General features: G+C 33.1%; 1 protein-coding gene and 1 long non-coding RNA gene across 2 annotated transcripts in view; one reads left to right on the top strand and one right to left on the bottom strand.

Moving 5' to 3' along the window:
- The window catches only part of LOC118183124 (uncharacterized), a 356,054-nt gene extending 341,148 nt beyond the window's left edge, over window positions 1–14,906 (top strand). Inside the window, exons 28-30 of the mRNA XM_085817140.1 lie at window positions 450–508; window positions 11,017–11,149; window positions 14,721–14,906. Coding sequence (XP_085673266.1) covers window positions 450–508; window positions 11,017–11,047 — 90 coding nt within the window. The 3' untranslated portion in view covers window positions 11,048–11,149; window positions 14,721–14,906. The remainder of the gene's footprint in view (window positions 1–449; window positions 509–11,016; window positions 11,150–14,720) is intronic.
- Window positions 14,907–22,351: 7,445 nt separating this feature from the next.
- Window positions 22,352–25,807, bottom strand: part of LOC146999128 (uncharacterized) — an 83,697-nt gene continuing 80,241 nt past the window's right edge. Inside the window, exon 4 of the long non-coding RNA XR_015041255.1 lies at window positions 22,352–23,546. This is a non-coding gene — a long non-coding RNA (uncharacterized LOC146999128). The remainder of the gene's footprint in view (window positions 23,547–25,807) is intronic.

Genomic DNA, 25,807 nt, shown 5'->3' with positions numbered 1-25,807 from the left:
TTGTTAATTGATTTGCAGTGATTTTTATTTTCGGGTAAATCTATCTGTCGAATCAGTCAATCGGTATGCCAACATACCTTTCTATCTGCATTAGTATCTGAATTCTGTATCATTATTATCACCTACCTTTATTCCCAATGTTTTATTACTATAAACTGCATAATTAGCACGTTTTCTTTTGTTAACAGCTAAATATCAGACTGATAATTATTTTATTTTATTAAGATGGGCACTTCATCATAATTATGGCACAACTTGCTTTGTTTTATTCAACTACCACGGAGGAAATGAAAAGAAAGGTTTATTTTAAATTAATGCAGTCTAATTTTATTCGAAAGCATGACTTGACCGTAGTAGTTAAAAAATTCTAGCATTTTTAGATGATGCATTAATAAAAGTTCCATTATCCATATTAATTAGGATACATTATTAAAAATTTTCTATTGTAGGATCCATACATGCTTGAACAAAGGCTGAGTTTTGACTGCCATACTGAAAGTGCTGCTACGTAAGTATCTTCTGTAAAAACTTTTACGAGAGCGTCTTCTAATTGGTAAATTCATATTAATATGTATTAGTATTATATTGTATAATATGTATTAATATTATATTGTTTTATATAAACTCACGCTCACACACACTTATACATATTTCATACATCAAGGTACAAAGTTTTAGGGAAGGATCTATATTCCTAGATTTTAGTATCATATAGATCAAAGTTAGCGTACTTTTAGCAAAAAAAAGGCGTTAATCCTAATGGGCTCTTAATCTCGAAACTTAATTTTGTTTCTTTCACTATAAACACAGAATCACTTTTCAAATTATTGCAAACAAACGGGCCACCAGCGGTCGAGCAGTAAAGTCCCTGATCATTGGTAGTTCGGTCCGAGTTTCGAATCCCGCAAACGGGCTGGCTGCATCGGCGTTTTCGTGGTTTTTCCCATGTGTAACGTGTATGCGAACCAGTTTACGTCCTTACCGACCTTAGAACGTCCTCTCCGAAGGCATCACTCCTCTTAAGCAGATAGTCGTAGTGTGCTTTTCGGTAATCAAATAAACAAAACCAAAAGTTGCCACCATGCATCATCGCCCTATATTACCTTTAAAGAAACTAAATAACGAAGAATTTGCATGTACGTACGTGTGTACCTCACATTGTGAAGAAAGGACGGTACTTAGACCCATTTAATTTTGACTAATGTAGTTCTCCACCCGACCATGTGCACCTGGAAGCCCGAGTTTTTGATTTCGAATTTTATATTTCATGAAATTTTTATTAACAATCTCAGCGATTTAAAAACGAGCGGTAGGAAGACTGCATAGAATAAAATACTTTGATCTCCAAGGCCCGAGACTGTCTGTCGTAAATTCTAAAGATATGCTGTTTTTAAATATTTTGTAATTTTGCAGTTGATTTGAATTTTATATATCGTAATTGCAAAGAACAGTATATTGAATAACTAAAGTTAACACACAAAACATTAATAATGGAAACAGAAAAGAGTTTGCAAACAATCTTACGAACAATCTTACAATCTTACTAAGAAAATTTAACATTGATATGATGAACTGAGAAAAGAACGCAAAAAATAGAATAAATATATGCTGCTATGATGCATTTAAATTTTTTCTAACTTTTCCGTTGAATCGTATATTGCCGAAGTGCGAAGAAAATAATGCTTAATGCTAAAGCTAAAATGAAATGGGTTAGCAGGAGTGAGTGCAGCAGCAGACTGGTAGACTGCAAGATCAGCGAGAGAGTAAAAAACCTTAACAAATCCTTTTGGGTGATCGTTAAAATTTGAACTCTTTTATTTTTTTCTTCCTTGTACGAAGTAAAGAGGACGTATTGTAATTGCGAATAATTTTTTGGGTATCATATTTCAATGAAAATATCCATTTTGACCGCTATCGAATGCAGTTTAACGATGTTTTTGCCTGACATCTGTACGTAAGAACAGAATAAAAGATTCGTTTTCCCCCAAAAATTATAAAACTGATTTAAAATGGATTCTGAAGACATCCTTTTCATAGCGTCTGTACGAACGTACGCATGTATGTATCTCACATAATTCAAAAACAACTAGTCTTAAAAATTTGAAATTGTATATATAGGACTGCTATAACATGTACCTCCTATTTTGGCTGTAATCGGATGCACCAAAAGTGTATAAGTATATGTTTATATACAGGGTGACAATTATTGAATTGCATGAAATAAAACCGTCATAATTTCTGAACGGTTTGCGTGATGAAGTTCCAACTTCGTGGCTGACTGCAGGGCATGTTAGGAACTAGTATGCGCATGCTCACTCAACTTGTTATTGTCGACCATTTTCAAGTGGAAATGTCATAATACAGCGTGTCTGAGCGTATAGCGCTTGTGAAGGCCTATAATGCGAGCAATAACAGCCCGATTGCGTCTCAAAGGAAGTTTGCGACCAAGTACAGGCTGAAAACCACCAGTCCAAGTCTAGAATTTGAGAAAATTCATAGTGTTTGTGATGACAGTGCTGGCAATGTCAGTCTACAAACAAATGTGAAAACGCCTGAAAACATCGAGAAGACACACGCTGTGTTTTTGCAACAGGATGGGAATCAACCGGGAAACTCTGCGACAAATTTTTGTTGAAGACATGCATCTCTTCCCATACAAAATTCAAACCCATCAAAGATTAAGGCCCATGGCCATGGAACAACGGTTGTGTTTCTCCAAATATTGTCGAGAGAAGTGACGAACAGCAATTTGTTGTGAATATGACTTCGTTTAGCGACGAAACCCATTGGATGGGTTCGTCAGTAAGCAAAGTTGAAGCATTTTGGGGACTGAGAATCCGCATTTTGCGATCAAAAAGTCTGTTCATCCTCAACGGGTGACTGTGTGGTGTGCAATGTCCAGTCACGGAATAATCGGTGCGATATTCGTTGACGGCACGATGACTACTGAAATATACGTAATAAAGATTTTGGGAAATGATTTCATCTCAATTATCCAAAGTGCCTCTGATTTCGACAAGATGTGGCCCATGCAAAACGAAGCTTGACCTTAATGGACCAAGTATGTGTTTGATGTCCTAGAGAAGTACTTTAGGGACCGCATTCTGCCCAGGGCCCACTTGATTGCGACTCGCTTGTCCGCCATATTCTCCGGATCTGAAAACGTATGACTCATTTTTGTGCAGCTATGTTAGTGTGTACAGAAAGACAGTGTGTACAGAAATAACCACAAATCCATCGCTGAGCTGAAAACTGCCATTCAGGAGGTCATCGACAGCATCGATGTTACGACACTTCAGCGGGTCATGCAGAATTTTGCTATTCGCTTGCGCCACGTCATAGCTAAAGATGGCAATCTTATCGAGCATGTCATAACCTAAATCAGAATATCTGTAGTGATCATGTCGATTAAAACTTGTGCACTCAGTAGTTTTTAAATAACTTACGTTTTATTTCATATAGTTCAATAATTGTCACCGTGTATATTCACTCTGTTACTCGGCTCAGTGAGCTGAATTTTTTTATTCTTATATGTTTGTAAATTGTGCATTTTTTGCTTTACAAATGATTGAATTATCTTGTTCTTATTGTTCTTATCATTAAGGTTTTTTTTTTGCAATATTTGTAGAATTATCAAATAAATTTAAAAATTAGAATTATCAAATAAGTTTAAAAATTGTTTAAGTGCGGCTAAGTACTTACGATGGCAGTCATGTTTGTTTACATTTGAAACTTATCAGAATATTGGATTTGTTTCCAATATAGAGAAACTAAGCTTCGTTACAACAAAGTAACGTCTTCTTTTATTATTGCGAATTGAATTATGCTTAATCCATTCTGGAATTATCATTTAAGTTATTACATTATACCATATACTTACTCTACATAGCGTTCACAACAAATTAAGTCAATTTCTACGCCTTCAGTGTTTTTTTGCCAAGGGAGAACAAAAACAAACTTTCAGTTTTGTGCACCGAAAAATTTGTCTTCTTACCCGCTGGCCAAATTGCTTGCTTTCGCGTAGAAACTGTAATTTTAATTTTAAAAATTGTTTCTTTAATTTTTTAACTGTATTTGGTGTTTTATGTTTTTCTACATCTTTAAATTTTTAATGAAGATATTTTGTGTTTTTATTATTTTTGCCTTGCCGGGAAATGAGAACTGAATTAATTGAATGAGAAGTACATCTCTAATGAAATTCGAGGAAATAAATATGAAGTGTTTCATATTAGCATAATATACTGTCTCCAGTCTGTTCGAACAGAGGAGAATATTTACGAGTAGCTCATGCGCAGTAGGTAAGCAGTGCTTAATCGTTTGTGAAAAACCGTTTATTTTTATTTGTTTAATTTCTTTTATAAATCGTTTTAGATTTATTACAGTATTTGAATATAACATGTGGCAACGATTAGCTAATTCTTCAGGTGATATAATTTTTTTGCGTTTTGAGTTATAAAATGAAAGAGATATAACTCTGTTAAGTGAACCTAGCGCCAGAGTATCGCTATAGTAAATAATTACAGTGAATTTTAAAAAGCGTATTTATTCTATTGTGATTTATGTGCTACTGACGAAGTAGATTTCATTTAATTCAATAAGTTTAAAGTAAACGCTGAAAAAATGCGTGTAATTAAATATTCCGTACAAGGAAGTCATATGGCAGGGGTGGCTAACCTGCGGCTCGCGAGCCACATGCGTCTCTTTGAAGGATTATTTGTGGCTCTCGATAAATGTACCCAGTTCCCTTTTCATTTTTGTGTTATTATATTTTAAAAGATTATTATCGTTCCGTATGTGTTTTAAAATGTCTTTTAAATTACAGGCAACAAATATGAAAGTGCAACGTTGTAACAAATTTCATTTCCGTCCATCGTCTCTTGATTTTTTTTTTTTTTTTTTTTTATCCATTTGAAATTAACATAATTCAAAGCGACTTTTCTATTTCCAATATAATTATGACACAAAAAGCATTTGGGGAATTAGAATGAATAGAGATGCAAGAAGATCAAGCTCTACAATTAAAATATAAATCGACGCCGATTGGTGAACTCTGGAAATTTGCGCCAGAATCGAAGTATTCTGAATCAAAAAAGGCTGCTTGTCAAATTATTTCAATATTCAGAACAACGTACTTTAGTTAATACTTAGTTAGTACTTTAGTTTACTTTAGTAATTTTTCATATTTAAATTCAATACACATATTTTGTACTTTTATTTATGTTTTCAATAAATATAATTTCTGTGAAAATATTTTAATACCTTTTTTGCATACCTTTTAAGTACGTATTTAATTTCAGCTCACGGAAAATTTCAAATTTTGAAAAATGGCTTGACTATCAAGGAGTTTGGCCACCTCTGTCATTTGGTGTGCAGATCAGATTTTTTTAAATTTTAGTTTATTTATTTAATACATACTATTTTTAATACATGCTCTAGTTGAGCACTTAAATATACACTGGTTATCATAAATTAAGGAAAAATCACAAAAATAGCGATAACTCCCTCAAAAATAAGCCAAACCGTGTAAAATTTGAATATGTTGCCAAGTAGCTGAGTAAAACTGCGATATGCAAATTAGTGGCGCTGCTTTTGGAATACGTCATCTGCGAGGAGCATAAAAGTCCATGTTTGAGAGCAAGCCCACATATTTCACTGTGATAGTGACATCAGAAAATCTGAGATAGCCAATTCGTAACAATGACCTCCAGGCATCATTTGCCTGCAGAACTGCGATGGAGAGCCATTGGGAGACTAGAGGCAGAACAAAGTCAAACAGAAGTGGCCAGATGGCTAAATGTGAGTTCTTCTGTGATTCACAGACTTTGGAGGTAATTTCAAACTCCAGATTCGGCATTTAGGAGGTTCAGCCAAGGAAGACCAACTGCTACGACGAGCGCCGATGACCGATATTTGACATTATGTGCACGCAGGAATAGAACCGCTACTCCGACTCTTCTTAGATCCTCCTTTGCTGCAGCCACCGGAAGATTCGTGTGAACGTCAAATCTGCGTAGAAGGCTTAACGAAGGTGGACTGTATGGCGAAGCGACTAGCCATTTGTGTGCCGCTCACGTCACGCCATAGGAGTCACGTTTTCAGTGGGCACGACATGTCCACTGTACGCCTGATCACTGGAGGGTGGTTCTCTTTACGGATGAGTCCAGGTTTAGTCTAGAACGCGATAGTAGGCGTTATTAGATATGGAGAGAGCCTAGAACCCGTTATCATCCGTCAAACATCCGTGAAAGAGATGCATACGGAAGGGGCAGTGTCTGTGTTTGGGGTGGCATCTTATTGGGTGGACGCACAGACCTCCATGTCTTTCCAAGGGGAACCGTGAATGCTCAGATTTATAGAGATGACATCCTCGATGTTTATGTACGCCCATATGCCGGGGCAATAGGTGATGCTTTCCTGTTACAGGACGACAACGCAAGACCACACAGGGCTCGCATCGTAGATGATTATCTTCAAGAGGAAACAATTATGTGCATGTAGTGGCCAGCTCTATCCCCGGACTTAATCCTATCGAGCACGTTTGAGATGCTTTAGGGAGACGTCTAGCTGCTCTCAATCCGCCCCCTCAGACCCTTGTCGGGCTTGCAACTGCTTTGCAAAAGCAATGGCTTTCGCTTCCTATGGAACTGATAGGCCGCATAATTGAAAGCATCACACATCGCTGTATATGCTATATTGCTTGTAGAGGCGATCATATTCCATATTGAAGGTATTTTTCCTATAGCAAGCTGACACCTTCGATTTGATTAATTTAATTATGTGCTAATTTCTATACCATATTTGTCTGGTAATTTCTTTTTATGTTATTTGATACCCAACTATGTATTGTATATTGTGGGTAAGTTTCATTAAATTCTACGTGTAACTTTTTCAGTAATCGTGATTTTTGTGATTTTTCCTTAATTTATGATAACCAGTCTACTAATTATGTGTCTAGCGGATTTGTATGTGCTTCCTCCTGCTGTACACGTCTTTCTTCAGATGTTGCGAAGTATGCGAGTTATTTTTCGAGAAGCCTTCTAGGCTTCATGGGCGCCAATTGGGATGGAGATATTGAAGAACCACGTCCAATCTAGAAGTTCAAACTTATTCATTAAGAAATCACCCACCTGAGCATCAATATAAACTGGGACCATGTTCTACTGTACCGACACAAGACCCATAATTCCCATATTTTGTAGCTTAGATGTTAACTACGTTTTAGCATGCGTAATTAAGAATTTCAAGTCACATATTTGTCATAAGTGCAATATGAAAGCATCATTACCAAAACCACAATAATTAATACTATTAAAAAGCATTTCTAAAATTATACTGATATTGCTTTGAGGTACGGAAACTTCTCAGACATTCTGCATATCAAGTGAGACGCTCTGTACATCTCTCCATGTATTTTCGGATACTCAGTATATTCCTGTACTCAGTTTACTCTATACACTCTTTTACTCAAGACATTCTGTACATCAAGTACATTAATGAAATTTTCCTAACTCACTAATACTTTTATAAATCCATTACTGTTCCAGTATTTTGAACAATAGCACTAAACCATAACATTATTCTGTGCATAATAGCGTTCTAATTTAAAATTAGAGAAATTTTGAAAAACCTTTTTTTAGAGGTTAAATATCTATACATGTATCTATCTAACTCTAAAAGTATACAATTGCGATATAATAATAGGATTTCAACATTTTCAGTGACCGGATTAGTAAAAATAACCTTTCCGAGTTTTTAATAATCGGATTGAAGATCATTGTTTCCATTGGATTGAAGAGCATTGTGTTGTTGAATGTTTTGAAATTACTCAAATAATCCAAAGGAAAGTTGGAATAAATTGTTTACTAAGGTAGCTCACTCGAGGGTTATCTCTGTTTTAAGTAGAATTTCATGCTGGAGGACATTTTATGCAAATAATGTAAATATTTTTAAATACTTCTATTATTCGTAATACTTTCTGGAAAAGGATGTTGTTAGTGCATGACTTTAGTAAAATACTAATAAAATACCGGGTACTAATAAAAGAATTTCACAACAAAAGGATAGAAATCTAAATATGTAAAGTGGTTAGAGTTTTTTTTTTTTTTTTTTTTTTTTTTTGAGTAGGTAAAAAGTGTGTGTACAATGCTCTGGCCGAGATCCAAACCTAGATGATTCAAATCGAATACGTGCCGAGGTGCTACCGTTACACCACGAAGGCATGTGGAAGGAGGGAGAAAATACTTTATATACTCACCCTTTTAAAGAGCGACTGGAGATTAAGGGACACAATCGCCAAATCCTGGGTGGTGATGTATTATTGTCCAACACCTCTTAATTCGAGTGCCACTGTAGAATCATTATAGAATTTTTCTAAACAAGGAAATCCGTAATACCCTCGATGTGACTCGAAGCTGGACCTCTCGACTACAAGCCGAGTGTGCTACCGTTACACCACGAAGGGACGGAGAAAATACCTTATAAATAAAACAGACTAAAAGCACAATTTGATAAGAACAATATAAATTTCTTACTAAATATAACATAGTTTCAGAATATATAATGCTCACCGTAGCATTTAGTTACCATCCTTCATGCACGAGAAGAGTGTATTATAAATAAAGAAAATTTGTAACAATTTCTAGAATATTTGTAGATGGTTGAGATATTATTCATTTACATTGGTTTAGTTTAAAATCCTCTGACTGTAGAATTCAGCATTTAAATAACTTAACAAGAAGCGAAATTAGAAATCTTCGAAAATTTCCAGTCTCCGAAAATATTCGACGAAGAATGAAACAGCTCCAACATTAAGAATTTTCAATACTTTCTTCAGCTAATAAAAGTATGAGATGGAATCCTATGATTTCAGTAATCACTGAAATTTTGCTAAAATTTCAGCTGTGGATATGTCTGAAGCCTTATTATCAGATTTTGTTTTTGGCATTGGAATTTCCAGTTATTATCATCTTGTCCTCTTCCAATGATAAACTTTAATTTTACTTTTGTTTTACTTTTGTACTTGCTGATTACTGTTCAGTTAATCAGCAAGTGCAATGTCATTAAAGCGTAATGAGGCTGATTAGCTGAAATTCTTCTATTGCTCCTATACTACAGCTTATTTTTGAGTAAATTACTTCTTTTTCTATTTGAGACTTTCATTTGAAAACTATTCAAACTTAAATTTAATAAATTAAATTCAAACTTAAACTTAAATTTAAATAAGGAATTTCAGTATAGTAGCGTAAGAATTAGTATTAACTGGATTATTAAAAAATTCATATTATGGCGAAACGCTCAGCTGCGGTAAGGTAGCCTCCCTGCAAAGCGGGTTTTGGGTTGCCAGAATTTGGCAGGAAAAACTAGGATTTCCAAATTTGGCGCGAGATCGCTCATTTGACGATATTTGATAACAAAATTGGCGATATGCCACAGACAGAGCGAGAACATTCTAGAACACATTTTAAGCGCTTTTCTCGAGAACATTCTCGAAGGTAGGTTAAAGCTATACCCTGCCTGTACGCGGAGTAGGAGTGTCTTGAATTCAGTAGTGTAGTAAGTTCTTGAGTTCAGAGATTAACTTGAACGAAATCAACCGAGTCGGGAGCTGTACTTTAGTGCTTTGCCGTAAAGCTGTCTTCACCGGTGTTGCTGGTCTTCACCGGTTAAGACAGTGTTGCTGATTCTTTCAGCGTGTTTATCTCAGTTTTTCAACAACTATAAACGCGTCTTTGGAACTGTCCTGTGTAAAAATGGCGAATAAATTATGTTTTGATTCTTCATCAAGTGTTATCATCAGTTACTCCAAATCCACGGAACCGTAGAAAGCAGCAATATTGCCTTTCGTTACATTTTTATAGAATTTTACAAAAAAGCTCTCTAATTCAATTTCCCAAATTGTCTTCACAACAATATTAGCAATTATTCTATCCTTCTATATATACGTAGGCTATTATATTTTATGCGTAAGATTTATGTTTCTACTAATACTACTAATTGTTTGAGTTAGCCAATCTCAATTTCAGTACGTGAAATGAAAACTTGATATAGTAACTGAAAACTTGATTATAGAAAACTTATTATATTTGAACTGAAAACTTCTATATTAATATTAGATACTTTGAAATCACATTTAATTATTACCTAATGGGACACAAAGTTTTCAAAATGTTGATCAGGATTAATATGAATGTTGATTAATAACCGAAGGTCTTTAATTCGACGGTATTTCGGAATAAAATTTTACAAGTTCAAATGCAATACCTGTTCTTTTAAGTTCCAATTTGTCTGGGATGTCTCATAGATTATCTGGACAGGTTAATATACTTGAATATATTAAATAACTTTTTGAAATTTCTTAAATAAATTGCTTATTGATAATATATTGTAATATATAGCTAATAAATCCGGCAGACAGCCCATAAATCTCAGTTCTATAGTGTAAAATGTTTACAATACATTTTGGAACCGCTTAGCGATCCACAGTGGTAACAATTCATTGCGTTGTTTGTAAACTTATACTAAAATTCAGCTGAGGAAATTCCATGCACATGGAAGAAGAAGAATATGGATGTCTAGCATTAATTATAACATAGCGAATGATATCTGCAACAGTTAAACTGTTAACAATAAATTAGCATGAAAACCTAATTTACTTTTTGATAGAAAAGTTTCCTTTTTAAGTCCTAAAACTAAAAATTCACAATACTCAGAAATGTAACTTGGCATACAATTATTTTCTTAAAAGCAGCATATTATTTGTTTCAAGCAAACATATAAATATTATCCATTACTGTTTTATCACATTTAAGGAACGCATAATAAATAACATTTTGAACATTTTGTTCTGTGACATAATAAATAAAATTTTGAACATTTTGTTCTGTGACATAATAAATAATTTGACCAACCTGAAATTCTACTAAAAGTTTAAAATCTCTCTCATTGTCACATTTAATGCAAACCATTGCTCAATGTAAAACTGTTGTACTAATATTTTTTTTTCTTTTTTCTTAATAGTGCTAGTACAGTTGCTACAGCCGAACTTTGATGCACATGTTTCAGCATTCTTCATATAATTCTTGAAATCGCACATTTGCACCTACGATCCAACATTTAATAAGAATATTTCATCTTTCTGTGTCGATCTGAGGTAAATAATATTGCATCTTTTATGAAATTCTTTATAACTTGAAATAATTCGGAATTTTTAGTGAATAGATGCATTTATCCATATTAAAATTCATGCTATTTAAAAAATTATTAATGTTTGAAGCAAAATTTATAAATGTGTAAAATGCTGTTCAAAATATTTTATGGAATCCATCTTTGAGATCACGATCATTCTATGGATCAATGCCATAGAATCACGATCATTCTATGGATCAATGCTATAGAATCACGATCATTCTATGGATTCAGAAGTCATTAAAATTTCCAATTAAATCCATTTTTTTCTTTTAGCACACCCTGCATACTACTAATTATTTATGGCTAGAAGAAATTTTGGGCGTTTTAATTGCTAAATGCAATTAATATTAACCAATGTAAAATGCAGGTATTCTTGCAATGTTTTTATAATATGGCGCTGTGCTTGTACTATGTGTTACCATGCTGGAATTATAATATTTTTAATATATTAAGCAGTGGCAAACTCAGTGGCCGCTGAATGACATTATGCTTCTCTGGTTGAGAAGGAAAGCAAGCGCTGAGTTTTATGTAATCTTTCAATGTTCTGACAGCTTCAAACGTGGAGAATGCAACTAAATTCTCCCGCCCCCGAAAGGGATGTCTCGAATGGGATATTAGTCTCCAAAAGGCATTTTGCGATAAATGGCGTATCACAATTCAAATTTTTGCCCCCAATATACCACTGTATCATATTTAAAGAAATTGAATAATGAAGAATCTGCATGAATACGTGCATGGTTTTCCCATTGTGAAAAGACAACTATACCAAAGCCATCAAATTTCGAATAACGTAGTCTTTCACCCAAACGTGAGCACCTGGAAGCTCAAATTTTAAATTTCAAATTTGTTTTACTGTCTATTTCATATTTTGTAAACCTTTTACGAATTTTTGATTAACAAACTCAATGATTTCAAATCGAAGACAGAAAAAAAGATTTTTTGTAAAGCCATCTTAGTAAGAAAACTGAACGTTGATATGATAAACTGGGAAGAGACTGAAAAAGAAATAAAAAATGTATGCCAACAGTTAAAAGCTGCATCGGGAATTCTAGACGTATATTGTTACGCTGCTGTTAAAATCTTTGTAATTTTGCTGTTAAATTGTATGTGGCGTAAGTGCGAGGGAAATGATGCTTAATAATAAAGTTAGAAAGACAGAAGACAAATTAGTAGGAGGGAGTGTAATAAAAGACTGATAGACTGCGAGCTCAGCGAAAGCGTAAAAATCCTTAACAAACCCTTTTGGGCGACCGTTAAAAACTGAAACATTTCCTCTTTTTTTTAGTCCAAAGGGATTTGTCTCTGAAGACTATTGTTTTCGTTTTGCGATTTTCCGTCAATTCACTACAAACGGGGAATCACTTTTCAAACTGTTGCCACAACGTATTATCGCCCTGTGTTATATTTAAAGAAATTAAGTAATGAAAAATCTGCATAAATGTATGCATATTTCTCGCATTGGGATAAAACAACGATACCTAGAGCCATCGAATTTTGAATGATGTAATTCTCCTACGAATATGGGCATGTGGAAGACCAAATTTGAAATTTGGAATTTGTTTTATTATCGATTTCATATTTTGTAAAACTTTAACGAATTTTTGATTAACAAGCTCAAGGATTTCAAAGCGAGCAATGCCAACACTCTACGGGGGGGGGGACCTTTTTATCTTCAGCGCACGAAACTGTGTTTCGGAAATTCTAAAGATAGGCTCATTTTAAAATTACTTTGCGACATTGCTATTGAACTGAATTTTATGGTTCAAATGCAAAGAACATGATATTTAATAAATAAAGGTAACACACAAAACGTTGAAAAAACGCTCCTTTGGACGTAATTTAAAATATGAAAACTTCCAATTTTTTTAATTTAAATTTTTTTTATCTTATGATACTTGATTCTTGCGATTTCAAAAATAAAATATTTGACTAAAATATGAATAACATTTTAAGAAACTAAATATAGGATGATAATGCAATGTCGGTTATACATCTCTCTCTCTGTCTTTTTTTTTTTCTTCGCAGTGTACATTTTCCTCTCAATATTTGTAACTGAAAGGCTCCAAAGTTCCCTTTGCATCCAAAGAACTCATTTTTTAATGTACGGTGATCTATTGATATTACTATTTACTCAACAAGGTCAAACGATAAATTGGTTTGGTATCGTAGTGATATAGTCAAATACGTGACAAATTGTGCTTTAAATAGCATACGTGGGACCAGACATGAATCCTATTGCTTCAGAGGAATGCCAGACCACATATGGCAAATCAGCAGTTTGGGATATGAAACTGTACTACATTATCCATACTCTTCTAACATTTTCTAAGATATTATTATTTGGTATCGCACTTTTGTTATTATATGTCGAATAAAGTATTTCCCAACGATGCATTATTGTTAGAACAGTGGAGACATCATCACTTCTTATTTTTCTATCGTCCTTAATATTCTTTATTTCATTTGCAACAATCCGATATGTGATGGCACTATAATGCTTGTACTAACTTTGAAATATTTTTGAATAACTGGATTTATGAATTATTCAGTTGTATGATTTTTTCTGTAATTTTCTTATTCAAAGTGACTGTAAATTTATTTTTTAGGTTTAGTTCTTGAAAGATTCGTTATTGAACATGTAAGCAAAATGTAAAACTCTGAATAATAACTGTATAAAGCGTCAGATTACCTACATGTTCTAACATCAGTGATATCAATACACATGTTTTGAACTTCTTTGTAAGCAGAGTGGACAAGCAAATGTTCATTGAGTGGCTAGTTTCATTCAAAAAAATCTCTGTGATTAGTACAGCACAAATAAATCTTGACATTTTCTAAAATTGAGAAATGCAATGAAATTGTTTGATGAAGAAAAGAGAATATACAGGCATCTTAAATGTATGAAGAGACATGTACAATTAACTTTAAGAGCTGTTATTACATGTAAAGATAAAAATGGTAAAGTAATTGGTTTATTTTGTTTGGTAAAAGCCAGTGCTTATGCTAGGTATCAGTTTCATTCACTATTTCCTCTTACCTTCTCTGAATTAATATATGAGAATACAATATCAGTTGTTTCATTTTAAAAAGGAGCTCCTCAATTAAAAATGCGCTTTTTCTTTCAAGGCCAGAATAAAATAAATACATTATTCTGAAATGGAGAAAATTGCGCTTAAATTATTATTTTAGTTCAGTGAAAGCAATGGAAAAGGTACAATTAATTTTACAAATGTATTTTTGATTCTGTTTATCATATTTTCAAATCAGTACATTTAATTATTTGAATTCGTTTCATTGTAAATTTATATGACATACAATATATCAGTTCTATATAAAATATTAATAAATTGTAAACAAATTTTCATTTTGAAGACTAAGTTTATGAAAAATAGGGAATTTTCTAACTTTCCTTTTTTTAATATAATTTTATTTTATCTTGCTAAAATATACATTAAAATTAGAAAAACAATTCACATCGCTTAGATATTGCTTAATCATTAATAATTAAATTCAGTTTATTTGTTTCGTTACAGTTTCCTTAACGAACAATTCATCTGTTACATCTCTATGTGCCAAACATTGTGAAAATGGATCCCTTTTATTTCTATTACATTATATACATTATTGTATCATATTATTATATGCATCTTTATTTCTTGTGATATTTTGTCCTTATTGACTTGTTGTGAATTTTGTCAATAAAATGTTTATCTCATTAATTGATTTGGCACTTTTTAGTTTTCTAATTTTTGATACATTTAGAATGAAATATTGCTAAACATGGGTTATCAACTAAAGAACAGCAACGCCGGTATATATCTCTTTTGCACAAAGAAAAAACTATGAATTCATTCTCATTGCACACTGTGTGTGACAAACCATCAGCTTCCGATTGTGTAAGTAATAAAAAAAATCCTTATTATTAGATTTCAAAATATGCAGGAACATGTGTTCAGTACCGGTACGGTACCGAAGTAAAGTACCGCAACGGTACTGACTTATTAAAATAAACTCAATTGTTTAAAAAATACTTAAAGGAACATATTCCCTATTTCTAATTTAACTCATAATTCATTTTCACAAAAATTTACATGTATGATGGTAGTTAAGAAAGTCCTTGAGTTGTGATTTTCCTATATTGGGAACGTGCATAGTGAATGATACGTAAAGAAAATACAAATAATACATAGAGCATTTTTACCCATAAATCTCATTTATTTAAGTTAGGGCATTAGGTTATAATTAAGTTATGAGTAACAAAATGAGTAGAAGAATATAAAATTAAGAAAAACCAGATTTTAATAAATATAGTAACACAACCATAAGTTTCAGTACCTCGTCTTGGCCTATTAATCACCTTTAATTTACTTCAGAGTTCTAAGTTAATTAATAATATGCAAAATGAGCAAAAATTTACACATTTTGAGAAATCGTTATTATTTTTAACATAGGCAGGGGGACCCCAAAATTACTATTGTTTCATCCTAATACAGAATAATTCATTACATTTTTAATGAGGCATTTACCACTTCATCACAATAAAATTTAAGTTCCAAAAGTAATCTATTACATTTACCGATATTTCAATAAAAGATTATACACTAAATTAGTTTCATTATTACTTACTTCAGGAAAAGATCAGCGAAGGAAAATTAAAACTGACTATATATTTCAAGCCCTTTTAACATTACTCTGGCTAAGCACTGCTTAAGGTAATTTAAGAAATTCTAAACCAAACAGAGTACATACGTATAAAAAACCTGTCTTGCCGGAGATAATTTGTGTTGTGTAGCAAATTCACTTAATTATTTTAATTATAACATATTAAAAACTTGATTTATTAATAGTCTAAATTTATGCTACACAACGTATATTTTATTTAATATTTGAACTGATTTGTATAATTTTAAATGGGATTTTTGTAAGAAAGAATTGGCAAGTTCTTTTCACTCGTTACTTGTAAACGCGTTGAAACACGCAATGCAATCGGGTGAATATCTAAGTAACTTTATTTTATACTACTTAAGTTTAACCATTATTAACTTATATCACTAGAAGCAGAAAAATTTAGCTCCTTAATTTAAGATCACTTTCAAGATTCTAGCCTTAAACACATTTTAAGATATAGTGAATTATTTAACAAAAATTTACAGTTTCCACTGTGTGAGATTGAAATTGTAAAAAAGCGATAGAAAACACAGTTTTTCACAGGATGTCTAGCGCCTTGCATACGCATCCGGTGGGATTTGTTTATGTTTGCCAGCTTGACCTTGCAGACGTTCCAGGCTTGGCGAGAATTTTGGCGAGGTTTAAATTTATCTTTAGTTCAACGCTTGGGAAAAAGAAGAGATTTTACATAGCGTGAGGCGGTGTTTGTAAAAACTGCTTTTTTTTCACAATTTCGGGCGTAAGTTAGCCAATGTGGTAGTCTCGTCCTATCTATAAGTAGCTGCAAGTCGGGATTGAGCTCTCTGTTTTGGCTTTTGCTGCTTCTCGTCTTTCTCATCGGTTGCCCGGAGGGCTTCAGCATATTATCTTTTTGCGGTAAATTTTACTCTTCGGCTCGGCGATGGTAGGCACCTGCCTGCCTTCTCGCAGTTTTGGCCCGAGAACCGTTTCTTTTACTATTGAAGTTAGAAATAATTTGTCTATACTTAAAATGAAATATACCGATCCTCAAATCTCCGTTTCTGAATCTTTCTGACTTCATATGCTACCTCTCAAATTTTATCAACTGGCAGTGCTGTTTTCAAGGGGAAGATGTTTTTCCAGCTCCAGCTTTACTTTTAGGCTGCAGGAAGTTTAATGGACACTATTCTCCATCCAATAGTACCAGTCCGTTTTCTTTAGGTCTACCAAGTCTCCCTATGACTACATAAGTTCACCATCAGACTCCTGCTATGTGCTGGCCATTCATGGGACATTTTCATCCGACTCCTGTTATTTTGTGTCTCCATCTGGATCTTGTTTCCATTTTAATTTTGTTTAACCTAAATTCACTTGCAATAGCTAATCTTCTTTGTATCGATTAAACTGAAAATTTGGATTGTTAGAATAACTTGTTTAAGAGTATAATTGTTTAACTCAGTACTTATGATTGATCTACCTTGCTAAGCAATAATTCTAACGTAGTTTTAAGTTGATTGTAACTTAGGAGATGATAAGGAGCATTTTTAAAAATAACTATGACTCAAAGAAAAAAAAATTGTTAAAGTTAATAATTGTGCTAAAGTGGTACCTTAAGCCATTACTTCTTATACGATTTCAGTTGAGTGTGGATTCCTCCAAGGAATTTTGGTTAAAAGGTTTTTTTTATTGATTTTTATGTGCAATGTGTTGAAAAAATAATTTCTTCTACAAAATGTTATCCAATAACCCTTATTAAGATAACTCGACTTTTGGATTAGGAAAGTGAAATAGAAATAGATTACGGTAAAAATATTACACTAAATAATATCCTAAGTGCAATCCAATTATATATATCCTTTTTTTTTTTTTTTTTTTTTTTTTTTTTAAGATTTTTCAATATTATCTTGATGATTTAGATTTTGGATGTTTTCTTTTGGTAAATAAATGTCATGTTTTCTTGAATTAACAAATTGTATGTTTTTATTTAATCAATACTCATGATTCTCACCAACCATCCACACGAGGGTTTTTTCGGTCATGTTAAATGACAACTCAATTCAGTTTAGTTAGGTTAGGATTTTAGGTAAATTTAATTGGTGTGTAGTGTCCTTCATAAAAGTCACCATAACATTTGCAGAGATCACTCGTAGCTGGGCCGGGAATGAGAACGTTGGAAGTCGGAAACTGGAACATGTCAGCAGTCCAAGGGTACCCAAAATTCAACTAGCAAATACTGCGCGGCAGCAAAGTTCCTGGCCGAAAAGCTGATGAAGAACTGTCTGGATTTATCCAACTCTGCGACTTGAAGTGTTTCTGAAGAAGCTTGTAGCATTCAAACATGAAGATTAAATACGAAAAAATATTACCTTCTTAATTCAATTAAGCCGGGTCTGTTAGCCAGCACGTGAAACACGCCGATCGGAAGAAAATGCTATTACCAATTCCCGATGGTAAAATATAATTATATTTTTATTAAACGGCTGCAGGGAAACCACATATCACAGATGTAGCAATACATTTTCAACTGGATGCAGCAGGATAAGGGACTCGCCGCATGGATTACCCGTGAAACCAGCAAATACTACCTTCAACGCAAGCTCACAAAAAAGCCCTTCTCGCCTAACATTGACAAATTAATAATTTCCTCGTTCCTGTTAGTGGATACTCTTAAGACGATTTTCTCTTCTTTCTCTTCTCGTACTCTCTATCGGGTTACACACGTACACACCAGACCCTTCCTTCGAAAGTAAAACGTGATACACCAGTCGAGAATTAGCTAATTCGCCTCGTCTACAAAGTCAGATTACATCCTTACTCGACTATTCGATCCCAAAAGTGACTGGCACGATCAAGGAAAAATCCCAGATACCACAATTTCCATGATTCGCACCCCTTAAGAACTAAATTTCCACTTTTTCGCATAGTCGATCAAAAGCAAACTTCTGCGCAAGCGCAGTCAGTCAAAACCAGCAGCCAACAGTGAACACCCTTCACCAAGATCTGTTGTCATTTTCGCGTAACCTCACATTAACTCTTGACCTTCTCTCGAAGATATCACGTACTACAGCCCCCCCTGGCAAACGGAAGACAATGCAAAAGCTTCTAGAATATTCCACTTGCTTCTCGTATTTCGAAAATAGAATGAAACAGCAAACTTTCGCCTGGCTAGCCCTCCTGATTTTACACATACAAATTATTTCCCTATTTTCACAAATTTTCCAATTAAATTTAACGAACAAAAATAGCATTGAAGCATTGGTTTTCTGGTCAAAATTTAATGAACAAATTAATAATAAAGTAAAACGATTAACCCGAAGAATAAGGAAGCAAAATATATACTAAAATAAATTCTAATTTTCCTAGATGAATATAAGTACGCTTATACTTTTCTTAATACGAAAAATTTAGACGTTTTTCTACATAACACATGTTAGTAATATTTCAGTCATTCTTAGATTCAGAAATGACTTTTTATTAATGTGTATGCTGACATACAAAGTACTGTTTCTGACTATTATTCATTCAACATCAAACACATAAAAAAGGCAAGAATTTTCCCGCTTTGTATGTATAATGATATAGCACGTTTAGTTGCTTTCCTCGGAAAACATACAACTCACCATTCAAGCTTGCAACTTAAACTGTGGGCCATTTGCTGTTAAACTGAAAGCTGTCTGTCAACGAAGTTAACACAATGAACCAACACTTATTGCATATAATTTCTGAATACAATTCTGCAATACTCTTATATTTAGCATTAAGCATGACTTGTAGCTGTAATTATAATTACTTAATTGACAAAGCATGGTACGAGTATATTGCAATTTATGTCAAAAATGTGTGTCTTTTTCATACAACTAATATTTGTGATCATAAAAAAAGTATGCGAAAACACAAATAAGCAGCTTCATATACGCATTGTTTAAATATTTCCCTAATGCAGAATTTCTGAAACTGTAGGGCGCAACCCCAATGGGCTAGCGGGACCTGCAGTAGGAGGCCGCCAAAAATGTTAGCAAGTTTGATATTTCTTTAACTTATTACAATAATTTTACAATTACGAAATATTTTTACATAACGTATCTGAAAATAGGTAAAGATAAGACAATACAGACAAAGATAAAACGAAAACGTTTCAGGGCATTTTTTTATAATAGAAACGGGTTCATTTTACTTTAAAAGTTAAAGACATAAAACTGTAATAGTATATTACATTACAAGTGAGGAAACTGTCAGTTTCACTCACGCGTGTGTCGGCTTTGTGCAGTGCTTATGGAGTCCCACAAAAGTATCGTAAATATCATAGGATCCCACATCAAAACTTTTCAGAAACCTTGCCCTAATGTATCGTTCTTTTCTTACTTCCCTAAATATGTTAGTTTTATAATACCATTATATTTCTGTCGGTTATCTTATGCATTTCTTCTTTAAGTTGTTATAATTATCTTACATTTCAGAATGTGAGAATTCTTCATTGAATCATATTGTTTTCTTTACATGTTATACAAGTAAAATATAAGTGGTAAGCTGAAAGATGCATTTTCCGCAATACATAAATAAAAGAAAACTCATTCTTTTCTTGTTTAAACAATCATAAAAATGCTAATTACAACCCAAATAAATCTTTCAGTAATGACGGAATAAATGTTTCTAAATGTCGCGTCGAAACCAGTGGCAAGTAAAATCTGTTATGCCACGTAAACCAGTAATAACTGCAAAAACAGAGGCGACGTCGAATGCCCAAACTTTCTAACTTTCCTTTTAAAACTCGGTATTCAAAGTTTTTCTCCTCAGTGTACAATTTGCATTTCTTCACACGCGCTACCAAATTTTAATATTCTGGCATTGACAGTTAGGGGAATGAAGGCTTATAGGAAAGAACGTGAAATTAAATTAACTTGGTTATTTAAAATAAATATTAACCCCTACAATCAAATACAGATCATTTCCACTGAAATAAATCCATTCTCTAAAATAGTAATTGAAATAAATGAATTATTAAAAAATAAGTGACTCAAGTAACTTTTTAAAAAAGGCTTTCAATTAGAAGATTAAACTTGCATTTACCATGAATGATTTATGAATGCTGCTGGTTAGGATATGTAAATTATCAAACCTGCCAAAAGTACTTTTGTAACAAGTTTTGCAGTAAACAAATATATATTCAATAACTTAATAAATATTAAATATCTGATATATAATATATTAATTATCTGAAAATAGAACGACTTGTAACAAACGTATCAGGATGACTGGAATGTAATGTATTATTTTAATTTGTCAAAATTCAGTTGCATAAAACTATTATAAAGGGATTTCATAGCAAAACGTTTTGAGATTATTATAATCTAATAACCATCCCTTTCTTTTTCATCTTCAAGGAAATAATATTTTATTGATTTTACTCATAGGTGAATGATGTTATATGATAAACTATAATACATATCCTGCATGCCACGCTGTATGAGATTCGCCATTTTAGAAATATTGCGGAAGTATTCAGCTAATTTTTCTCAGTATACTCAGGTGTTGTTAGAATAGGAATTTCAAGGTGGAAATTTTAATATTGGGGAATCTAGAAATTAGCAAACAAGGAAGTGGGAAAATACTGAATTGAAAAATTTGAAAAATTCAAGTCATAGACACAGAAGTAGCACATATACTATTTCATCGCACACAGGCAGAAGACAGGTGATGGAAAACGGGGGCACCTGGCGTCTACCAGAGGTAAACAGGTGTATGCCTCTCGTTCTCCACTATCCAACGCTTACTGAAGAATTTAAGGATTTCGGGAGAAATATGGCCTGATAGGGGCTAGGTGGCTGTACAATGGCTACAGATTTGGGAATGAGAGTGCAAGAAAGATATTGCAATGCCAGAATATAAAACAGACAACATAAGGCATAAAAGTAGTACATTAAATAAGTAGTGCAATATAAAAGTACATAGTAAACAGGTAATAAAATAAATAACTAGTGCAATGAAAAAGCAGTACAATATTAAATAAGTAGTGTAATGAAAAATTAGTACAGTATAAAAGTACATTTAATAGTCAGGTGAGGGAGGGTGGGGACACCTGGCCTCTAACAGAGGTAAAGCAAGTATCCGTCCCACGTCCTCCTCTAACCCTTCAGCACACGCACCCTTTTCTGCGACATTACCACACGCACCGGGTCAATTTGACCCTAAATTTTACGCTAACTTCTCAGTAAGATCTGGGCATTTCAAAGTAAAATTTCAAGCTAAACGTGTTATTTGAATACTTTCTAAGTAACAGGAGATATTATTTGTTTCAAAAGTCAATTTTCAAAGCAGTAAAAAGAAAAAAATCTTACCTTCGATTTTGTATCCTTATTTCGGCATTCATTCGTTTCTAACCATTTTGAAACGTTTAAACATTTGACAAATAAAATTAACCTTTTTTTTCTTGCACAACTGTGCTTAAATGACAATAAAATGAATATATTAAATCATGTTTACATTTGAAAATTTTGAGTAAGGAAGGCTTAAAAATTCACTACTGAGATTTCACATATAGCTGGCATAATTATTTATTTTTCTTCGTTATGTGCTAATTATTTTTATTTATTCATAAAATAATTTTATCACCATTTTTTGCTAAGCAATTAGAACATATGATGAGCGAATGGCTCTTACACAAGGATTTATCGCATTTTTCACAAACAGAAGAAGTCTTTCGATCAGATTTCTTTGGGCATTCTTCACATCGACGACGAACTGAGGATTTTTTTGGAAGTTTTACCGGTCTGTCATCTGGTAAATTTAGGGAGCCTTTTGGAGTTAGTTCTGATGGTTTGAGGTATATTTGCGTTCTTTGATCTCTCAAGAAGATGTTCTTTTACTAAGTCAACAGCAAGTTCCTTCAAGTAATTTCGTCGTGATAAATTATTGGCGCTGTTGAATTTATAAATAGTATATGAATTTATGCCTGTGATATTTAGTAGGCCAAAGAAAATTGTTAAAGGCCAGCGATAACTCTTTCTTGAAACTGAATACGTTCCACACATTTCATCTACTGTATCCATACTTCCTTTGGTTAACTTATAAAAGGTAATAAATCACCCGTTGTCGAATAGATTCTATCATCCAAAATAAATGAAGATAACACTAGAAAATAAATGAAGATTTACCTTTCTTAGGAACGTGTGACGTTAAGGCAATTTTCTTCTCATAAAATCCAAAAAGTGAGGAATGTACAACCCTTGACTTATGGATTTATGTGGTAAAAATTCCTTAGGAATTTCTTTCTTATTCTTTCTAATTGTACCAACAGTTGTAAGCTTGTTTTTCTCCAACAATGCTAAAGCTAAAGGGAAATTCATGAACCAATTATCCATAGTTATATTACGACCAGTTTGAGAAATTGGAGCAACACGTCTCTTTACAATATCACTCGGTTTATTACTAACTCTGAATGGTCCATCAGGCTGTTGACCAACATAAACTTTAAGATTATGTGTAAAAATGTGCAGGCATCACATAATGCAAAAATTTTTATGCCATATTTCGCTCGTTTGCTCTTGATGTATTGACGAAACTGGCATCTTCCACGGAACGGCTCTAGTTTCTCATCAATTGTACAGTACTCAGAAATGCAGTACACTTTTTGAAAATTATTAACAATTCTTTCAAACACATTCCTTACTGAGGCTAGTCTATCAAATTCTTTTCTCTATTGGCGACTATGTATGTCATCGAATCGAAGACACCTAAAGAGAAAATGGAAACGGTTAATTGACATTGAAGCTGAAAAAATTTGCATTCCTGTTCCATCTTTCGATACAACAAAAAATGTCAAAAGTTCAAACTAGATTTATTTTTAAAATATATAATTAAAACATCTATATAGAAAATATTACTGGCAGCTAAATATTCTCTTATGTTGCAAAAAAAAGGTTATTTACATAACATAATAACATTCTGAATAATGGCACCGAAATCAAAAACTGAACAGCATATCATAGGAAATGGATGTCAAATTCGAATTTTCTTACTCTTTTAAATCAACCGACAATTATAGCCTAGTTTTAAGAGTTTCTCATGACACGTTACATTGCACTGATTTACCCCATCATCGCGTTAATCATCTATAAAGCCTACCAAACATCCAGTTTCGAAAAGTATTAACGCCCATATTTTGAGAAATATTGCTTGGGACGTACCAAATTGCCAGCTCTGAGAAATACTGCCATTTTCGGCTGCAGACTTTTAATCTTTAATTTATCAAATTAAAATAGTTCATTTCCTATCAATACAAATTTATGTCATTTTAGAGACGATTAATTATAATGATTACTTTTAATTATAATTTCTCATATATTTGAAATTTTAATTGGAGGAACTTGTTTCTAGCTAATTTACACAAATTTGTAAAGCAAGTAATAAAATTAATCTTTTGGCGTTTAGTAGACAAATAGCAAATTCTAAAGAACGATTATATAGAAATAATGAAATGATTGGACAAGAATATTCCAGAAGACAGGGAGAATTTGAAAGAACGATGTTAAATGTTTCTCTTTTCTGTAGATGCCAGATATGCGGTTCCTCTCTGTTATATACGGAAACATGAGGAATTTGCCTTTCGTATCAAAGACAAAAAATTCATTTGCTGTGAGAAAGTGGACATGGATTTAAGCCTATTACCATTTTTAGCACGATGGGTGACAGAGTCGATGGACAGCAAAAAGCCGGGTAGTAGCGCATGGAGAAAGCGAAAGGTTGGGGTAAGGACCTCACATGCCCCTGTTTCGACAAGAAGACAATAGGGAAGGAAAAAGAGAAGGTTGTAGCCGTGTAGAAGACGAGACGGCCTCAAAAGCTCTATTTCAAGAAGCGTATTTACACAGTATTTTACAAAAGTTGAATCAAGATGGCCAGCAATGCAGTTCAGAGGACAGTAAACTTCTGTGGCTAAGAGCCAGCTAATAGTCTTCGACGCAGACACCAGATGAAAATTTCTCCAACCTGCGATTCGGGTTAGTAGTATAGTTCGGGATCAATCAAATCCTTCCTGGGCAAGAGACGGAAAATTCCTGACCGTATATAAATTCTGTGACATCAACACAGATCATGTAGCTCTCTATTACCGCGGAAGAATTCGAAGCTTCGGAATACTGAAGTTTCAGATTCATCCATTCATCATCAATCAAGTGTACTTGTGACTTAATAGTGAACTGTGCCAGGACTCTTCCAAACTAGACTATTGATGCTCCTATAAGAAAGTGAAAATGCAAAATGAAATTCTGCAAAAAGAATTGTCCAAGTTATGGTTATAAGGAAATATTTCCAGGTAAGTTCTTTTGTTTCTGGTTAACCATATCATTATGCTAATGTATTTAACAATCAATGTTTAATAAAATTAAGTTAAAGTATTCAAAAAGTGTCTTTGTTGAGAAAACTGACTAGCCTCACAACTGGATTATAAAGGTAGAAGTATTCAAACACAATATGATCATAAGCAAATTTAAAGCAGGTCAAAGCTATTAGTTATTTTGACTAACTTGGATGTACGAATGCAACATAAGAGTTTTTTATGTTATTTTTGAAATGAAATTATAATCTATCGCAAAAACGGCACAAACTAGCAAATGCTTTCTTATCATAACACAACAAGAGTGATTTAAAAGCAATACATATGTAATTTTTAATGACTTCAACTTTGCTTTTTTTTAATAACATATCTTTTGATATAGTCTATCTAACTCGTCAATTTTATGAAAACTTACATTTTAATATTATTAATAATTGTTTTGAATGCTATAAAGTAGTCGAACTCTTTGTTGCTTAGCAACTTCAATGCAGTTTTTCACATTTCCTTTAAACACAGCATTTAAAATCATTGAGGCTTAAAACAAAAGACATCATCAACAAAATCAAGGACAAAAAATAGTGCATAATAAAATTATTAAATATAACACCAACTGGATTAATATTATCGCTCATAAGTATCTTTAAACTAACTTTTACTCGT

The sequence above is a fragment of the Stegodyphus dumicola genome, chromosome 1 (genome assembly GCF_044657685.1).
Source record: "Stegodyphus dumicola isolate Sdum_Otavi_A_Nest chromosome 1, ASM4465768v1".
Lineage (NCBI taxonomy): Eukaryota > Metazoa > Arthropoda > Arachnida > Araneae > Eresidae > Stegodyphus > Stegodyphus dumicola.
Note: the sequence above shows the minus strand (reverse complement) of the source record. Positions and strands in the feature narration are given on the sequence as shown.